We start from the raw sequence: 20,361 nt of genomic DNA, 5'->3' as shown, positions 1-20,361 counted from the left end.
AGGGCGGTCTTGCCATCTGTGCAGCGTTCGTGAATGCCAGAGAAAGTTGAGATGAGGCAGAGATAGTGAATAGAGGGTCAGTTTGAGGAAAAATAAAAGGGTTTTCTTTCTGTATATATGCACTAGCTGACTAACTGACCTTCGTCTTAGTCCAGGTCAGCCCCTTTTTTAGTCCTAGATACATTTTAAAGCCGGGCTTCTATTACAGATTTGTGCAAAACTTTTGTAATATTTTCTAAATGTCGATAAAAAACTATTGCAAAATGACGTAATTTCCATTAACTGATGTTATGCAGCTAAAACGTAATATTTTCCTCTTGCGATAAGTCGTTCCAAAAATCATGGTAACTCATGTTAGTAGGTTTAAGTACATCGCAGCTACTGCACTAGTCGTTATTTTTAATCTAAGGAAACATAGATGTGTTATCCAAACATTAATGGAAAGGAAAACCACTTTCCAACATGATTATGTAATTTGTGGTTAAAAAATATATAATTTTTATTATTTTTTTAGAAAATGTCCGATGGTTTCTCTAGATGAGACTCTTATTCCTCGTCTGGGATCATGTAGAGCTCTTTGAAGCTGCACTGAAACTGACATTTGGACCTTCAACCCGTTGAACCCCAGTGAAGTCCTCTATATGGAGAAAAATCCTGGAATGTTTTCCTCACCAAATTAAACATCTACACCATTAATCTTCCAGAAACTAAAGTGGTAGTTTTGAGTTAGAATAGTTTGCAAGAATAAGATTATAAACTCAACACGGCTGTAAAATTGGATTAGTGAGTAGACAAGTGTACCTGATCATCATGACGTTTAATGTCCCGCCAAGCATGAATTTTATGTTGTAGAATGAAATGTCACACCTTATTTCAGGCATGTGACCAAAAACCCATTCAAAAACCAGTTGATTTTGGGACGAATATAACTATAGCAGACATTATCGCAAACCATTTGCATGTTTATAGAAGCTCCCAGAATAGTTAGATATGGGTTAATTGCACAGACATTTGATAGTAACTCTATCGCCCCCTCTGGCAGTAATGCAAAACCACATGCTTGCAATCGTGTCTACTTGCATACTTGCATAGAGCCGTAGGCTTCGACACCTGATCTCAATTCCGCCTCTTCAGCACTCTGTGACTCTATTTCAGCTGTACTTGTCAACAGTGTGTGTAACCTACCATTTAAACAATAGACACAACATGGCAACTGTGTTTGCTCTCTGTGTGTATCTCAAAGCCAAGATAAGATACCGGTGGGTGAAAGCAAGTGTGCACTTGTGTCTGTCAATGCACAGACCTGTCCTTGTTCCTGTGTGTGTTTGCCATTATGTCAGAAGGGATAGGCCAGGCATTGTTCGGGACTATGGAGCGGGAGGGACTGTGAACAGCATGGTAAATGTTTAGACAGGTTGCAGTTGGAATTCATGACTGCAGTGCACACATTTATTTTATTTTTTACTGTGTACCACTGTTACTATCGCTCATACTCTGGGTTAGGGGTTTGTTCAGACACCCTAACATTGTGACTTTTGCACCACTTACATTTTCTTCAGAAAAATACCGTATCTAGTTTCAATCATTGTCTTTTCACCCTGTAGGTGACTATGAATGCTTCTAAAAAATGAAATGGACCTCTACAGAGGAAATAGACCCCAGATGTGCATGAAATCCTAGGGAATGGTGAAAAGCCGACATCCCACCTCTGTTCAGACCCCCTCGGCTCTCAGTGGGAGGGTTTAGTTCCCTCGGTGGCCCACAAAGGCCTTAAGGACCCAGTTTGTGGTTCGATCTGTATTTGACTTGTGGGTTCAACTACATCTTGTGAGTGACAAACTGACAGTGACGGATTTACACTACCAGATTTATTTATATATTATATTAAAATTTCCTGATAATAAACTCACACCCATGTCATCCAAGATGCTCATGTTTGAGGAATAATTTCTTTTTGCCTGAAGAAAGAAAGACATAAACATCTTGGATGACGTGGAGATCAGGAAATTTTAATTCTGAAGTGATCTAATCTTTAAGGTAAAGAGATCTCTCCCCAGATCAGCTTGTGTAGACATCTTCACTCCCCACAGCGAGAGTTGAGGTGTTGTCTTTCACAGAGATTCCTAGCCAGCAGTGAAGTTGAGGATTTATGCCCCTGATTAATTGCTTCTCTAATAAAACTCAGGTATGGAGCCTGTGGCGAGCCCCAGCCGGAGGGCTGGAGGTTTTTAGAGCAAGTGAAAATGAGTTGTTTTCCACAAGACCCTCTCATAGAAGACACAAAACTGACATTATATTACAGTTAATTCATCCTTTATCATAGATTATAGATGCATAGATATAAAAATAATACAGACTTTACCAATAGTCGATAATTCTTTTCATGTTTGGTGGCCATATTTTAAATCCATACATTTTGCTATTGGGTTGGTTTGAGGATTTTCTTATACTTTTTTTAAAGGTGCCCTAGAATCAAAATTTGAATTTATCTTGGCATAGTTGAATAACAAGAGTTCAGTACATGGAAATGACATACAGTGAGTTTCAAACCCCATTGTTTCCTCCTCCTTATACAAATCTCATTTGTTTAAATGACTTCCGGAAAACACGCGGATCTCAACATAACACCGACTGTTACGTAAAACAGTCGGGATCATTAATATGTACGCCCCCAATATTTGCATATGCCAGCCCATGTTCAAGGCATTAGACAAGGAAAGGCAGTATTAACGTCTGGATCTGTGCACAGACAAGGTAAGCAAGCAAGAACAACAGCAAAAAATGGCAGATGGAGCAATAATAACTGACATGATCCATGATATCATGATATTTTTAGTGATATTTGTAAACTGTCTTTCTAAATGTTTCGTTAGCATGTTGCTAATGTACTGTTAAATGTGGTTAAAGTTACCATCGTTTCTTACTGTATTCACGGAGACAAGAGCCGTCGCTATTTTCATTATTAAACACTTGCAGTCTGTATAATTCATAAACACAACTTCATTCTTTATAAATCTCTCCAACAGTGTGTAATGTTAGCTTTAGCCACGGAGCACTATCAAACTCATTCAGAATCAAACGTAAACATCAAAATAAATACTTTACTCACGTAATTCGAAGCATGCATGCAGTATGCATGACGAACATCTTGTAAAGATCCATTTGAGGGTTATATTAGCTGTGTGAACTTTGTAAATGCACTGTAATATATTCGAGAGCTCGTGTGGCAGGGAGCACGCGAATTAAAGGGGTGGCGCACTGCCAGAATCAGTTTATAGTTAATGATGCCCCAAAATAGGCAGTTAAAAAAATTAATTAAAAAAAGTCTATGGGGTATTTTGAGCTGAAACTTCACAGACACATTCAGGGGACACCTTAGACTTATATTACATCTTGTGAAAAAGCATTCTTGGGCACCTTTAATACTTTCAAACTATGCTCTATCAAGCCAAATTTGTCTTGACAGACATTCCTTTACCAGCTAAACATACTTTATCACAGTATACTTATATGAATTTCAGGTTATTTAAACTCTACTTCCTTTGCTTCCTTGCTTTCTCAATTAAAATTTAATTCAGGAATTAAATCAGAATTTATTGTAGCATCTCTTGAGCAACTCGAACTTCACAGTAAAATGCAATACAGTGATAAAAAGTCCCATCAAAAAATTATAATTTTCAATAAAAATATGGGAAAATATATATAGTGCATCCCTAAATTAAACCCAAGCATACCTGCATGTCCATGTTTCTTCTCCATCTTGCATGTTTTGATCTAATCCAGTCCTCCATGACGTTGCATCTGTCATTGCCACATCCATTTGTATGTTTTTGGAACTTTCTGATTTCATCTTTGATTTATTATTGTGTATTTTTTTAAAACGGCTATTCATGCAACATGACGAAAGGTGCTTCTCAAACAGTTCTTGTTTTCTTTTCTTTATCCTCTGTATTCCTCACTATGGTGATGTCAATGAGCCTTAGCGAGTGCGGGCCGTCTGTCAACATTACCTTCATTGTCGTGTGAAAGCAGGTTGGCAGGAGGACTTGAAGACGGATAGTGCTGTGTTCATCGTGCCATTCTTTTAAACAAACACGGGGGAGTGAGAAGTGCAGACTGAAACACACGGATTAAACTGGTTTCAATTTGTCCTTTCAGCCGTCATAGTTCACTTGACTTTTCCCCCCCTCTGTGCTTATGAACTGATGTTGGATCAGAGCTCGTACCCTCAGACTCTTAACCACATCCTGCCTCGGCAGAAGACAAAAGTGGCTTTGGATCAGCTGGAAAGAGCGGGACGGAGAACATGTCGTTTCTTGCCGTTTTTTTCTTCTTACCTGGCCTTCAGCCTGTGCTATCACATCCTCCTCTGATAGCCCTTTGCTGAGCTAGCGGAACTGACAGATTTATGGATGCAAAGGGGAAAATGCATGCTCCACGTGGTTAGTTTTTGCTCATTTGGCTTTTTTAGTTGTTTTTTAGTCTTCAGCATCCCATTATACCCTCTGCTATCATTTTAGATACAGGCGTCAGATAGATCAGTTTACCAGGAGATAACAAGAATAGGTTTAACATAGATTTCATGACAATTTCTTTACAGTTCTGTTAGTGGTTTATGAAACATCTGCATTGTTCCACAGAATATCTGATGCAATAAAAGCATTAGATCAACATTCAACTCTTAAGTGTGATTCATTCTTCTTTTTGTGGTATATATGCAGAAGAACAGATGTGACACTGCTCACAGAAAAACTGAATCCAAAGTATGTGTTTATAGAAACACTGCACTGCAAATTGAAAATCAGCATATATTTACTCAGCCTCATGTTGGGAAGAAATGCACTACACTAACATTCAAAAGTTTGGGTTTTTGAAAGAAATTAATACTTTTATTCAGGAAGGATTCATTAAAATGATTGCTATATAATGATTTATATTGTTACAAAAAATGTTAATTTCAAATAAATGTTTGAAATATTCTATTCATTAAAAATCTTGAATAAATATATCACAGTTTCCACAAAAAATTAGAAGCAGCACAACTGTTTTCAACACTAGCTATGTTTCAGTCCACTTTTTTTATGCATATCGCATTAAAAAAAATTTGTATGGAAATGCAAAGATGCTTATAAATTCTAAAAATGTGCATAAAAAAAACTAGAGATGCACTGATATGAACATTTTGGCTGATACCGATAACCGATAATTCTTTATATTTGAAAGCCAATAACCAATTTTTATATAATCTTTGATTACAAAAACAAAAGTCGTTAATATATCTGCCAAATTTTCTTATCGGGCTGATAGCGCTAACATTAAAAATAACATATATCGGAACGATACCGATATGGTGGCTGATATATCGTGCATCCCTATAAAAATCTTTTGTGCTCTTTTGAGTCGGATAAAAAATTTTATCCGATAAGAAAACATGCGCATAAACTACAATGGAAACACATTTACTGAATAAATTCCTATAACTGGGTAAACCAGCTGACCAATCTTTTTGCACAACATCTGAAATGCTGTTTTTGGATATTCCCAATTTGTGCACAAGTTAAATTCGCAATCCGATACCGATAATCCTTTATATTTGAAAGCCGATAACCGATTTTTATATAATTTTTGAGAGCCTGATTACAAAAACAAAAGTCTCACCATTATAAGCCATATCCCAAACACACAATTATAATGTTCTCATTATGATATGTAGTTTATCTGACAGACTTGCGCTGCACATGTTGCACTTACTGTATTTTCCTTTTTGAAGTGATTTTCAGTCATATTTCAAGCAATTCAAAACCATCATGGTGAACAGTGCACATCTGAAGGAAATAATCCATTATTTATCAGCTTTAATATATCGGCCAAATTTTCTTATCTGGCCGATAACGATAACATTAAAATTGAACATATATCGGACGATACCGATATGGTGGCCGATATATCGTGCATCCCTATAAAAAAACTTGTGCGCTCCTTTGAGTCGGATACATTTTTTTTATCCAATAAGAAAATATGCACATAAACTACAATGGAAATACATTTACTGAATAAATTCCTCTGAGCTGACCGATCTTTTTGCACAGCATCTGAAATGCTGTTTTTGGTCATTTTGGTGCTGTTTTTGGATAGTCCCATTTTGTGTGTATGTTAAATTCGCAACTTTAGATGGAAACATAGCTATTGATGATGATCAGAATTGTTTCCTGAGCAATTACACTTTACTATATATTCACATAGAAAACAGTTTTTTTTTAATTGTAATGTTTCACAATTTAATTTTGATCAAATAAATGCAGCCTTGGTGAGCATAAGAGAATAAAAAAGAGACCAAACTCAAACTTTTGAACGGTACAGTATATTCTGTAGAATTAATGGGGACTGTAGACAAGCTTCAAAAAGAATACAAAAGCATTATAAAAGTAGTCCATATGACTACATCTGCCCTAGTTCTGTGAACTAATTGTGCATTACTTCACTTACATCCTTTTTGGAGTTTGAATGCGCCAGTTCTCATTCATTGTAATTGCAAGGAAAAGAGTGACAGAATCTCATGACAATTATTGTTTACATTTGTGAACTATTCCTTTGTCTAAGTTGCTAGTGCAAACTTGCAGTGAACAAAGTATTGTACAAACATTGTCCATTTATTCTTCTTCAAAATTACTTAAAGCTACGTATTATGCCCCATTTTACAAGATGTAAAATAAGTCTCTGATGTCCCCAGAGTGTGTATTTGAAGCTCAAAATACCCCACAGATCATTTATTATAGCATGTTAAAATTGCCACTTTTAGTGGTTGAGCAAAAACATGCCGTTTCAGTGCGGCCCCTTTAAATGCAAATGAGCTGCTGCTCCCGGCCTGAGAGGGCGGAGCTTCAAGAGCTGATTCTCCGGTGTCAGGAGTCAGTCAGGACACACTATAATGTCAAACTGTGAATATATGCTGCATGGAGATAGAACAGGTATAGTTTATTTTAATTACAGGTATAACTTATATTGTCTTCTTCCACTATATTAGTACAAGCCTGTTGTACCGTACCCCATCCGAATGATGGCTAAAACTTTACAGATGAGTTTAATGATGTTTATTGTACTTCACACAAAAGATGAAGCGTCCGTTTTCACTCTAGAAGATCTCTGTAAGAGCTTAATAAAACACTGCAAGTGTGAATTAAAATATTATCCATAAACACTCTCTCTCTCACTTGCATTATCATCAACATACACAGCGAATTACACAGAAACACACGTTACAACTAACAGTAAACGAATATATACAGACCTTATGCCTTTCAGGTGGTGCTTAATAAACTTTATATCCGTAAATCAACTCCGATGAACAGTAATAAAGTGCTCTCACCTTCATTACTGCCGTATCCAGCATCACTCTGGAGACTGTATGTTCTGTATTGTCTCTTTGTGTTGACATTCGTTCACAAAGCAGTCCGGTGTGAAATGATTCATGCAGACATAAACGAATTTTGGTACAGTTGAGGGAGCATTTTCTTCGAAAACAAAATGAATCCATCTCGTCTTAAGCGGCTCAGATTTCAGGAGTAAATGGAGAGAGGATGTGGATTAATCCATCCAGCTACAGAACACCTAAAACATTTGAGAGACGTTCAATGGCGGACTGTGTACAACTCGCTCAGGGCGGTTCTGTGTTCAAACGGCAGTGTCTGTCAACACTCGTGGGCGGGACCTGTGGCTAATGTGATGTCACACTGCCAGAGATCTGGAAACGGCTTGTTCTCAGACACTGCTGATGATTTATGGGGATTAAAAAAAAGGAGTGGCTGGATTTTTATCACTATAGGGTGGTTGTGTACACACACTGCCAACACACATTTATAGCCTAACACCATGCAGAAGTGATTTTTGCATAATAGTTCCCCTTTAAATTCCAGTTCCTGAACGGTTCTGTATTATTAAGTAAATCCGGACATGTAATCATTTTGAAAAATCACATCCCTGATTTAAAAAGCAAGAAAATGGTTACATTTTGGAGTGTCTTTAAAAATGTCGATCTTTGCGTGCAAACACTGAATCTTTGAGAGTGGTTTGGGGACAGGCTATGAGGAGAGAAGGCCTTTGGTGCGGCGGTGAGATCAGCCTCGAGACTCGTGGCCAACAGAGCCGTCAGGGAAGTGGAACAGACGCAGAGATAATGACCAGCCAGACTCCATCTCTCTGTCTCTCTCTCTTTCTCGTCTTAACTCTTTGACAACCTTTATCCAAGTGTCTTCTGCATGAACCGTTCTGACTCCCCCGAGATCACGGGCTTCTTTAAATATGTGCTAACTACAGTGTTTCCTTACCGCGTTTCTACAGCGCCACGGTAAAAGAAATATTTTTCCTGAGATGTGAGCTCGCAGTCTGAATTATGATGAGGTATCACATGTATCGTGAAAAAGACTTTCTATTGCATATTACGTATTTCCATTGATTCTTATGAGGTGATTCATTTAATGAATGTTAAAAAGATTCACAAATGGTGTCAAAATGAGCCAAGAACTGTTGGTATACTGTAAAATGTATACAAGATGCATAAAAATATACATTTGAAACGAGTTTAAATGTTTTTTGTTGTTTTCTAAAATAAATGAAGCAACTCTGAACTTGCTCCTACTCTGTTTCTACGGTTGTCAAAAGTGTCTGAGAATCATTTTCCCCATCGTATTCCGAGAAAAGGTTTGTTTCTCAATGGCTCCAGACCTGTTGGAACAGGCATTGATGTTCAGAGGGCAGTTACTGACATTGGCCATTACTGCACACTTCTTCATCCCTGCGTTCCCCTACAGTTGAACATTAGTAGTCAGTTTACAGTTGTTTCCATTTTGCAGATTTTATTACAAGTTAAATAGATTAATAATGAATTGAACATCTGAATGCATCATATTTTAGATCTTAGAACAGTTCACCAATGATGACCAATAGCCTTAAAACACAGTGGTGAAATCACCCACATTATGATGACCAAATTTGCTTGCAATTTTATTATATACTTTTTTTATCAGTAAAAATATATGCAATTACGCCCTGCTGCAGAGGTGAGGTGTGGTGTGTGATCATTGTCTCTTACCATTCATTCATTCACTAATTTATTCATGTGTTTATTTATTTTTCTGCATTTATTTAACTGGCTTAAGATCATAAAAAGTGACGCAAAACAAGACGCACTTTTTGGACTGTTTTTCTTGTTTTTAATTTGAATTTATCATCCGTTTGTTCTAGCTACTTCCTGGTTTCCCCTAAAAATGGACTTTGCATCAAACTGCGCATTTAATGGTTGTTTAACTTAGACTGTTTTTCACATTTTTAACTTTAGTTAGTGTGTAATGTTGCTGTTTGAGCATAAACAACATCTGCAAAGTTACGACGCTCAGATATTTTTTTTTTACAGAAATCGCTTTTTAAGGACTACAAAAAACGGCTGTTAGGAACTACAACGAGCTTCTTCCTGGGTTTGTGACATCACAAACCCTAACATTTACATAAACCCCGCCCCCAAGAACACACAACAAAGGGGGCGGGGCCATGTTGGGCATGTTTTTGTAAATGCCGTCATTTTATGCCGGACTGCTTCACAAACGAGGGTCAATTCAACACAAAAGATGAACATGACGGCACATGCTAGTGGATGAGTTGAATCAACTCCACAGCAACTACATCAATTTATCCACTAACCATTCAGAAACGTCTAAAAGTTGTAACTTCTTCCTGAGTCTCTCCATCAGTGTCGACTCCGGTTTGAACAATGTAAGGCTGAACACTTTCGTCATTTTGGCTGCGTGAGATTCTCCAGCTTTGTTGTTGTTGAGCTGTTAAAGCTCCGCCCTCTTCTGGAAAGCGGAGCTCATTTGCATTTAAAGGGACACACACAAAAATGAATAAATGATCTGTGGGGTATTTTGAGCTGAAACTTCACACACACATTCTGGAGACACCAGAGACTGATATTACATCTTGTGAAAGAGGCGTTATAGGTCGCCTTTATATGTTCTATATAAAAGATCTTTGCGATTGACTAAACTCCACATACCTGCACAAATCTTTTGAAAGAAAAATCCTGTTTTTCATTATGTATCCATCTAGGTTTACTGCTATATATTTTTACAATTATGTGGTGTTTTACATATTCTTGGAGCTTTCTTTATTCTCTTTTCTTTAATTTTGTACACGCGCACATGTCTGTCTGCAGACTCGAAAGCAAACAAATGCTCTTTCGTTGCTCAGCGAAGCCTTCAAATCCAGTGACCCTTGCTTGCTTGTCATCGGACTGCTCTGAATAAGTCACCTCACTCTTTAGGGCTCTGTGTATAGTCTGCAGATGACAGAGCGATGAACACGAGTGTGAAAACCTTTCCCTCACTACCCTTCGAACATATCGCCACCTCTCCTCGCCTTGCCCCACAGAATGCCTTTTATTTACACGTTCCACAGGGTCCCTCGTTCCCATGCTGTCCGTCTAGTAAAAACAGGACACATAGTTTCCACCGCGGGATAATGACAGATGAATCCTGTTGGTAATGGTGGGACTTTCGCAAGGCTGCTTCTCGTTTGACCAAAGACTGAACTAAACCCACATGATCCGTGCGGGCTTTAGCGTGTGGGTGCGTGTCCGTACGTACGTGCACTTTTGCCTTCGCCTCAGTTGTGTTTGAAGAAGTGCAGAGATCTGCACCGAGGCGTTTGCTTGTTTACACTGCGGTCACAATGGTGTGTGTATATTTGTTTGGCTCTGCGTGACTATCGGCAGTCCCTTAAAAGACACGCAACTCAAGGCCATCTGTTTCTCCCCTCTTTTTTCTCTCCTGGTTTCCCGCTAATCTACAGCATTCGACATACCGATGCACTGACCGAACTCTTCCTCTTCTTGTTTTTGCATTTATAGGGTCAGTACCGGCCTTCAGACCTCCTGTGCCCTGAAACGTACGCTTGGGTGCCCATCGAGAGATGCATTCCCCGCCTTGAGATCTCTGCCTACTCTCGTCTCAACGAGAACGCCCAAGCAGGTTAGCCTTCAGACTGTAAAACACATAACCAGTCAAATCCATCTTGCATCTCACAAGAACACGTCCAGCTGTTTTTAAAGATTTATTTTTACCATTTTTGGTGTTTTATTGACAGTTAAGCACACCTAATTGTCTGTATTGCATCTGGACACTTTATTTTTCCTTTTGACTTGAACACATTTGATTTAACATCGTTGAATAACAGTAAGTTTATTAAAACAGCATACAGGCAATCCAACAAATACCAAAATATATTGTTTGCGTATATTTATTTTAATATTTTTATGATTTTAATTTCAGTAATGAGAACTGTCCTTCATTTTTTAAACATTATTCTTATTATTATAACATTATTATGTTCTATTTTAAGACTAAAATAAACTAATTATAATTGATTTCCTTTGATTTTGGAATGAAAGTTTCAAATTTTATATGTAAATAATGAATACATTAAAATATTATTTTAATATATTATAATATATATTTTTTATCATGATGTTTTTATTATATCATTTTATTATCCTATTTTAATTCTAAAATACCTGTAAGCAACATTTTTTTCAGAATGAAATTTGCAGATTTTAAATTAAATTTTAAAAATTTTATATCTTATTTTAAGTCTAAAATTGGATTTATTTCTGTAAGCAAAATATAATTAAATTTTTTTTTCACCCTGGAAATTGTAATTATTATAAATAATTATAATAATATTAATAGAAATAAATAATTAATATTATTTATAACAGTCTTGTTATATTTCAGTAATATATATATATTTTTATTTATAATTTTAAATATTTTTATATCCTATTTTAATTCTAAATTGGATTGATTTCTGTAAGCAATGACTATGCATATTTAATAAGGTTTGAATAAAATGCTGCTGGAAATCAATATGATTTTAATAAAAATGATTATTAAGTCATGTTTTAAAACTAAAATAAACTAATTATAATTTCATATTTCCTTTGATTTTTGGAATGAAATTTCACCCTGATAAATTTTAAATTTGATATGTTAATACATTAATTTTTTTTTTTTTATCATTGTTTTTACTATGTTATTTATATATCCTATTTTAATCCTAAAATGGCTTTATTTTTAAGCATTTTTTTTTTGCGTTTGCGTTTGCTTTTCCTTTCTTGGAATAAAATTTCACCCAACAAGTTTTAATTTTATATATATATATATATATATATATATATATATATATATATATATATATATATATATATATATATATATATATATATATATATTCATATGTTTATATTTATATATTTATAATTATATATTTATTTAATTTATTTTAGAAATATGTTATTATTTTATTTATAATTTTAATAATTTTATATCCTATTTTAAGTCTAAAATTGGATTTATTTCTATAAGCAAAATATAATTTCTATTTTTTTCACCCTAACAAAGTCTTAATTATTATAAATAATAAATAAATAAATAATAAACTAATTAATTAAATTAATTAATAATATTATTTATAATATCATTATATTTTAGTAAACTATTATTTTATTTATAATTAGAATTGTATATCCTATTTTAAGTCTACAATTGGATTTATTTTTGTAAGCAAAATATAATTCTTATAATTCCCACCCTGACATGTTTTTGACATGTTGTGAGATTCTCCCACGACGTCACCTGTTCTGTTGCACATGTTCAAAAAGATCCTGTAGCTGAACCTGTAAACGCTCAAAAGACATTGGCAGTTCTTCCCGTTTTCCAGAGCCAATCTGACAGGACCTCCTCACAAAGTTTTAGGTCCAGCCAACCTTTCCCGAACACATCTGACTGCGCTTATCAAATGCAGTCTGTTTAGTGTCAAAATTGCATCAGGTTATTGGACTCTGGGTCAGATCGAGCGAGCTCTGATGGAGATCCATCACCACAAGTGGGTTCGGGAACCACTCCATTTGACCACGTCATGACACTTTACTATCAGACTTACTAATCAGTTTGACAGAGTCAGTAGGGGCCAACTGTAAAATCAATATGTAACAGCAGTTCCCATGACTGTAATTGCACAATACACATCATTTGTGTCAGCTTAATAACGGTAGCCATTCCGCAAACTTGCTCCTTGGATGCCATTGCTTCGGAGCTCAATTTGTAAAGCGTCAAGTGTGTTTATAGATTTCAGTTCTGTGAACAAAAGGAGGGGTGCATTGGTCCTGCGAAACGTGTGTTGAAATAACAGGACTGGATCCAGGCGTGGAGAGCATCCAGGATTCTGGAGCGGCAGTCAAGCGGGGTCAGTGGTGTGGTCTCGGCCCAGAACTGTGGGGTTGATGACAATGATAATAATAATAATAATGTCAGTACCGACAAGCAGACGCCATGCTTGGGCCAAAGAGGGAGGGTGAGGCGCTGATGAATAAGAGCGCTGGAGCTCTTCTTCTTTTTCTCTTTTGTTTCTCTTTGCCCAACTTTTATGTACACTCGCAGTCAAATGTTTAGACACTCCTTGTCAGTGTTTATTAGTACTGTTTTTCACATTTTAGCAAATAATAGCGAAGTCTTGAAAACTATGAAATGACACAAATGGACGCATCTGTCTTATACAGGGTTTCCGCGGGGTCTTAAAAAGTCTTAAAAAGTCTAAAATTCTGAACTTTAAATTTAAGGCCTTAAAAAGTCTTAAAAACGGCCAGATTTTCATCCGAGGTCTTAAATTTCATTTAGTCAGGTCTTAAATTTTTTTACCCATTTCCAGAAACGTTACCTGCTGAAAGTTATTACAAAGTAGCAAAAAAGTAGCGAGTCGTAGTTCTTTCTGGGGTATATTGGTGTTGGTATACGCGGTGATAAAACTACAAATCCCGTGATAAATGCAATACCTGCCCGCGAAATACGTCTGCGTCTCCTCAGAGTTTGTTAAAGTTCGGCTACGTGTGGAAAATGGGAAAGTGTACTTTCAACGAGACATGGCTAGATCACAGCGATTTCTGCTGTTGGTTACAAGCGATACCCAGCTCCAGGTACGAGGCTCACTGCAAACTTTGCAAAAAAATAAAAAAATAAAATCAATTACAGAGTCTGGGTGTGAAGCGGTGTAAAGGCGCTGGAGTCACACGCCAGAGCGGAGAAACACAAGCTAGCCGCAAAATCCCTTCAGCGGACTCGGCCAATTAGCCTCACCACTGCTGTCGTCCTCCTCAATGCCTGGTTCCTCCGGTCTCCAGCGCGATATCATCACAACTCCGTCGAACAACCTTCAGGGTACTTTTGGAGCGACTGACACAGCGAAAGCCGAGGTGATTTGTATACTACACACGGTGACTAAACAAACACTACTCATTTAATAGCAACAGTGAGATTAGCGATCTCTTCCAAGTGATGTTCCCTGATTCAGTAATCGTGAAGCCGTTCTCTTGCAGGCCCAACAAGATCGCTTATGGCGAGATTTGGATTGGGGGAGTTTATAAAGAGGGAATTGATTCGTACTCTTACCAGGGCGTATGTCGTAACGTTCAATGAAAGCCAAAATCAGACCACCAGGACCATTGTTCTGGAACAATGGAATTGTTAAGTCGAGGTATCTGGGCTCACAGTTCATGGGACAGTGCGGGACACACACACACACACACACACACACACACACACACACACACACACACACACACACACACATACACATTCATATATCAGATAATCCATGTTAGATAGATACTCTAATTATCCCGAGGTAAGTATCTATCTATCTAAAATGGATTATCTGGTGTGAGTGTGTGTGTGTGCTACATTGGTTGTTACATGGGTTGGAGTAGCCTGTTCAATCTTTATTAGGCTATTAATATGCTGTTTTGTAATGTAAATAAATATGAGATGAAATCTATTCTATTTGAGGGCAAGTTTGTTTTAGCCTATTTTCATTTTGGGCCTAAGGTTTTGGGCATTTGGCACATTGATGTGTGTGGAAGGTTACTAATGTGATTGCTTTATCTGTAAATTAAATTAATGCTTTTTCAATGACTGAATTCATTGAAATAAAATGATTTTTTCAGAATTTCTTTGATTTGAATATTTTTTGGTAATGCATCGTGTAGGTCTTAAATTTCAATCTTTATGGTCTTAAAATGTCTTAAAAAGGTCTTAAATTTGACTTACTGAAACCTGCATAAACCCTGTTATATTTGGCATTGGCATTCATCAACCAACTTCAAGAAATGCATCCTGGGATGCTTTTAAAGACTATCTTGAAAGAGGCACACGTATGCTGGACGTTTGTTTATGGTGTCTCCTTCGCTATCTACTCCAAAAAAAATTTGTTTAATACCAGAATTTGAACATATGAATGATTTGTACACTGCGTTCCAAATTATTATGCAAGTGACATATCAGTAAGATTTCAGTAGAATAAACATTGAGATTTTAGTTTTTCTAAGAAAATGTATGTTTCTTTATTTATCCATGTCTTTTTAGATAACTGGTATCAATCTCAGACAAAATAATTTGCCAGGTCTATGGAAACCTTACTTAGAGGTTGTTCCACATTATTAAGCAAGTCACAGTTCTCATGCAATATGGGGAGGAAGAAAGATCTTTCTGAAGATGAAAAGCATGAAATGTGCAAAAGGCATGAAAACAACTAATATTGTGTGAAACTGTTATCAAATCGTCATAAGATTTGAGAGTGATTTAGAGCACAGCAGAACTCGGTCAGATAAAGGCTTATTGAGGAAAGTTCCTGTCAAAAAAATTAATTGCATTAAAAGGGCAGCTATAAAAAAGCCAGTGTTGAGCAGCAAACAGGTATTTGAAGCTGCTGGTGTCTCTGGAGTCTCAAGAAGCTCTCCATGCAGGCTGGCAGTTCTGCGTAAAGATGCATTTCAGCCACTCCAAACCAAACCTCACAAAGAGAAACATTTACAGTGGGTTTAGAAATACATGAAGACTCATTTTTAAATAGTTTTATTCACTGACTAATGCCATACTACAATAGATGGTCTAAACGGATGGATTTCTGGATGGTTGGTGAATGGCCACCACGTTCCAACAAGACTGCGACGTCAGCGAGGAGCTGGAGGGTGATGATTTGGGCTGGAATATTGGGAAGTGAGATGGAAGGTCCCTTTAGGGTCTCTGAGGGTATGAAAATGACTTTTGCAAGATATGTGAAGTTCATAACTGGCCATTTTCAGCTATGATATAAAAAGGAGGATAGTGCCTTCTGAAATGCAATGCACTATGCACTATCCCATGCTGCAAAAAAACACAACAATAAAACTGTATTGTAAAAATGTATTTCTACACCCACTGTAAATGTTTCTCTTTGTGAGCTTTGGTTCGGAGTGGCTAAAATGAGTTCTGCTAAGCACTCACAAATCGTATGATAATTTGATAATCTCCATTCAGTTTCACACAATATTAGCTGTTTTCATGCCTTTTGCACATTCCATGCTTTTCATCTTCAGAAAGATCTTTCTTCCTCCCCATATTGCATGAGAACTGTGACTTGCTTAATAATGTGGAACAACCTCTAAGTAGGGTTTCCATAGACCTGGCAAATTATTTTGTCTGAGATTGATACCAGTTATCTAAAAAGACATGGATAAATAAACAAACATACATTTTCTTAGAAAAACTAAAATCTGAATGTTTATTGTACTGAAATCTTACTGATATGTCACTTGCATAATAATTTGGAACGCAGTGTATTTGTTTGCAAAACCATCAAAATGTTTTCAAAATAATGGGAAGCAAATTCAGTTGAGTGTGTCCAAACTTTTTACTTGTAGTCCATTTTTGTTCACTGTTTCTTGTGCTTAATCAGATTGTTTTGATTGTGAAAAGTGGGTGTTGCATACCATGGAGTCGAGTACAATATTCTGTTGAACCGTTTATCCGCTATTGGTATCACTTGTATTCCTTACGCTTGGTTCACTTCATACCTTTCAAACCGTACACAGTTTGTACAACTAAAAAAAATTCACCTCAAAATGCCATCCTCCTCCTGTTAGCTGTGGTGTCCCCCAAGGTTCAGTCCTAGGTCCCCTATTGTTCCTATTTTACCTTCTCCCACTTGATAATATTTTCTCCAGTTACAATATTAAACTTCACTGTTATGCTGATGATACACAGCTTTATGTATCTACAAACCCTGATTCCATTACGTCAGAACAAACTGCACAGATGAATCGTTTACATAAGACCAGAAATTTGTATTAAGGCAGTATGTTTAGTGCCTCTTCTTCAAGCCCATGGATTCTTTGCCCACAGAACTTCTCCGAATATCAGAAACAGCCATCATTTACAGTTCTCCACCTATGTTTGTGTAACGTGTTTGTTTGTTGAATATTTTACATAATTTGATTATTACAATATGTAGTTCTTGCAGCACAACTCATTTAAGTCTGTTCCACAGAATTCCTTTTCCATTACCAGGAATTTTGGTGCAAAAATTCCTTGAACAGTGTTATTAAATTTAAAAGTGCGTCCCACTTGCTGCACATCAGACACACTGCTGATGCGCTTCTATGCAGTTCGTGTGTAATTCGAGAGGCGTATAGAGTCTGTGTTGTTTATATTACCCAGTTAAATCAGGATGTGCCACTCTAGCCCACAGCAGAAGTGTAGGGGTGTTTGTGCTGACGTGAGTCTCTGCGCAACGATCACGAAGATAGTCTTTAACTATTTAAAGAACATGGTTCAAAGAGGCATTTCTATTATTCTGTCAACATTGTGATGCAGGGTGATACAGGCAGACGAGAAAGGAAGCATTGCTTTTAGGATGCCACAAACACGTCCTCCCCGGACAGACGACAATGTGTTTATTTTTCCTTCTCGTCGTGATCTTTATCCAACCGTACCCTCATGTGTGTTTAATGTCAGACGTCTCTCTGAACGTAATCTTGATGGGTTAGTTCACCCAAAAATAAAAATTCTGTCATTATTTACTCACCCACATGTCGTTCCAAACCTGCTGCTCAGTAAACGTTTCCTATTATGATCAATGTTGAAAACAGTTGAGCTGCTTAATATTTTTGTGGAAGTTGTGATGCAATTTACAACATGAGCAGCAAAATGAATTTTTAATTTCTGCATGAACTTTTCCCTATAAGGAACAATAGACCTCACCCATCTGATCATGGCTTTCCTTTTCATCAGGTTCATATCAATCTTCACATTCGACCCCGTCAGGCCTGTAAACACACTGGGGCAAGTGTAAGTGTGCCTGCACTTCTCTTGTGTGTAAATATTTAAGTTATAGCCGAGCATTTAGATGTTGAGGGTCGAGGAGAGATTACGCTCACGGTCAGCAGATCCTCACAGCACTTTTGAACTCGTCTCTGAAGCCGCTGATGAAGAGGGTGTCAAAACTCATGGAAGTGAGTGATACTGTTTCCCTTTCAACATGAAATTTAGTACCAGGCAGAGCTGCAAGATTCTGGATAAATTGAGAATCACAATTTTCTTTTTGTTTAAAATCGATTCTCCCGCAATACTGAAAAGGTAACCAAACAAAATAACATGTAATTTACTAGAGATTCTGATAAAATGTTAATTGCTGCTGTCTATTTAAAAAAAAAAAAAAAAAAATGAATGAATGAGTGAATGATTCAATGACTCATTTATTTATTTACTGGATGAATCAGCATTTTTGAACATATCTCTTGAATGATTCAATGACAAATACGTATTTTATCAGTCACTTTTCACCACCTACTGGTGTAACACTGCAATTGATACAATCTTTATTTGAAGCGTCAAGTTACTTTCAAAAGGTGATTAGTCTGTTTTGATCGCTACCATCAGTGTTTATATCTGAAATATAAACTTTTATCCCAGTGATAATTTGAATTATTGAAACGGAAATAACGATACTGTGTGGCTGAAAACACTGTTAGTGAAGCTCTTTCATATCTACAAATGACAACGGCTCTCTCCGGCTCAGCGGCAGCGCCAACACCGCTGTGATCGTACTTGTCAAAGGTTTAATAGACATAGCCGAATCATTGTCATTTAGGAATAAGATCGCATTGGTGTTTGAATCGAGATCATGATCTTTCAATGATTAATAGTGCAGCTCTAGTAGTAAGTGTCCCAGCTGAATACAGTTTTACACACTGCCTACTTAAATATGGCATCTAACATGGATCTTTTGCACCAATCAAATGCATTGTGGGCGGGGCTCCAAAACCAAGCAACCAGTAGAACATTGTGTCACTTGTCATAGTGTGGCTGGTTAGGACAAAATGAAGATTAGCGTAATAGAGAGAGAGGATTGGTCTCATTGTGCCTGGTTAGGACACGTTAGGTTTTCTAAACCAAAGACGCAAGTCTATAAATTATCTAGTTAAGGAAACTTTTTTTTTTTTTTTGAGAATGATGCCAATACGAGTGACCTCATCGCAGTCCTCATAGCTTCCCACACATTTGGTACTGGTTTTGATTGCAGAGTTTGGGAGGCTCTTGGTCTTGTTTGACCTACCTCCGTGCTGACTGGCAACCAGACGCGGGCCTTCATATCCCCCAGTGTTTTTAAATCGTTCTTGTGGTGCCTCCAGTCCTACTTGACCTGTTGTTCTTGGCCCGACAGACCAACTATTTCAGGCCTGTTTCTCAGCAGAGCTCAAGGGCAGCGGTCTGACGGTTGGTTACAAGGTCGATGTTTAGAGTCTGTGGAAGCCACATTGGAGCCACATTAGGAAACTAATGTAGATGTCTGTGTTATAAACTACATGCCCTCTTTGAAAACTGAGAGAAATATGAAGCTTTTTATTAAAGGATTAGTTCACTTTAGAATTAAAATGTCCTGATAATTTACTCACCTCCATGTCATCCAAGATGTTCATGTCTTTCTTTCTTCAGTGGAAAAGAAATGAAGGTTTTTGAGGAAAACATTCCAGGATTTTTCTCCATATAGTGGACTTCACTGGGGTTCAACGGGTTGAAGGTCCAAATGTCAGTTTCAGTGCAGCTTCAAAGAGCTCTACATGATCCCAGACGAGGAATAAGAGTCTTATCTAGAGAAACCATCAGACATTTTCTAAAAGAAATAAAATTATATACTTTTTAACCACAAATGCTCGTCTTGCACTGCTCTGTGATGCTCCACGCATGACGTAATCATGTTGGAAAGGTCACGCGTGACGTAGGCGGAAGTACAGCAGAAAAACTCCATCTCATTTTCACCTCCGACTTCAAAATCGTCCGATTTTGGTGTTTTACTGTAAAGGGCGTTTGACTTAGTCTTTGACGTTCGCTTTGTAAACATTGGATTAGTACTTCCGTGACCTTTCCAACATGATTACGTCATGCGTGGAGCATCACAGAGCAGTGCAAGACGAGCATTTGTGGTTAAAAAGTATATAAATGT

The 20,361-nt window shown here is 37.1% G+C and overlaps 1 protein-coding gene across 5 annotated transcripts in view; it reads left to right on the top strand.

The window, feature by feature from the left end:
- LOC125276421 (arginyl-tRNA--protein transferase 1) overlaps nt 1-20,361 on the top strand; it is a 128,800-nt gene that overhangs the window by 96,318 nt on the left and 12,121 nt on the right. For all 5 annotated transcript variants that reach the window (XM_048203867.1, XM_048203865.1, XM_048203866.1 and 2 more), the window contains one exon: nt 10,901-11,021. In XM_048203867.1, the coding sequence (XP_048059824.1) occupies nt 10,901-11,021 (121 nt within the window). The remainder of the gene's footprint in view (nt 1-10,900; nt 11,022-20,361) is intronic.

This window comes from Megalobrama amblycephala, linkage group LG10 (genome assembly GCF_018812025.1).
Source record: "Megalobrama amblycephala isolate DHTTF-2021 linkage group LG10, ASM1881202v1, whole genome shotgun sequence".
In the NCBI taxonomy this organism is placed as follows: domain Eukaryota; kingdom Metazoa; phylum Chordata; class Actinopteri; order Cypriniformes; family Xenocyprididae; genus Megalobrama; species Megalobrama amblycephala.
The sequence above is the reverse complement of the archived record's forward strand: the minus strand, read 5'-3'. Positions and strand labels throughout refer to the sequence as shown.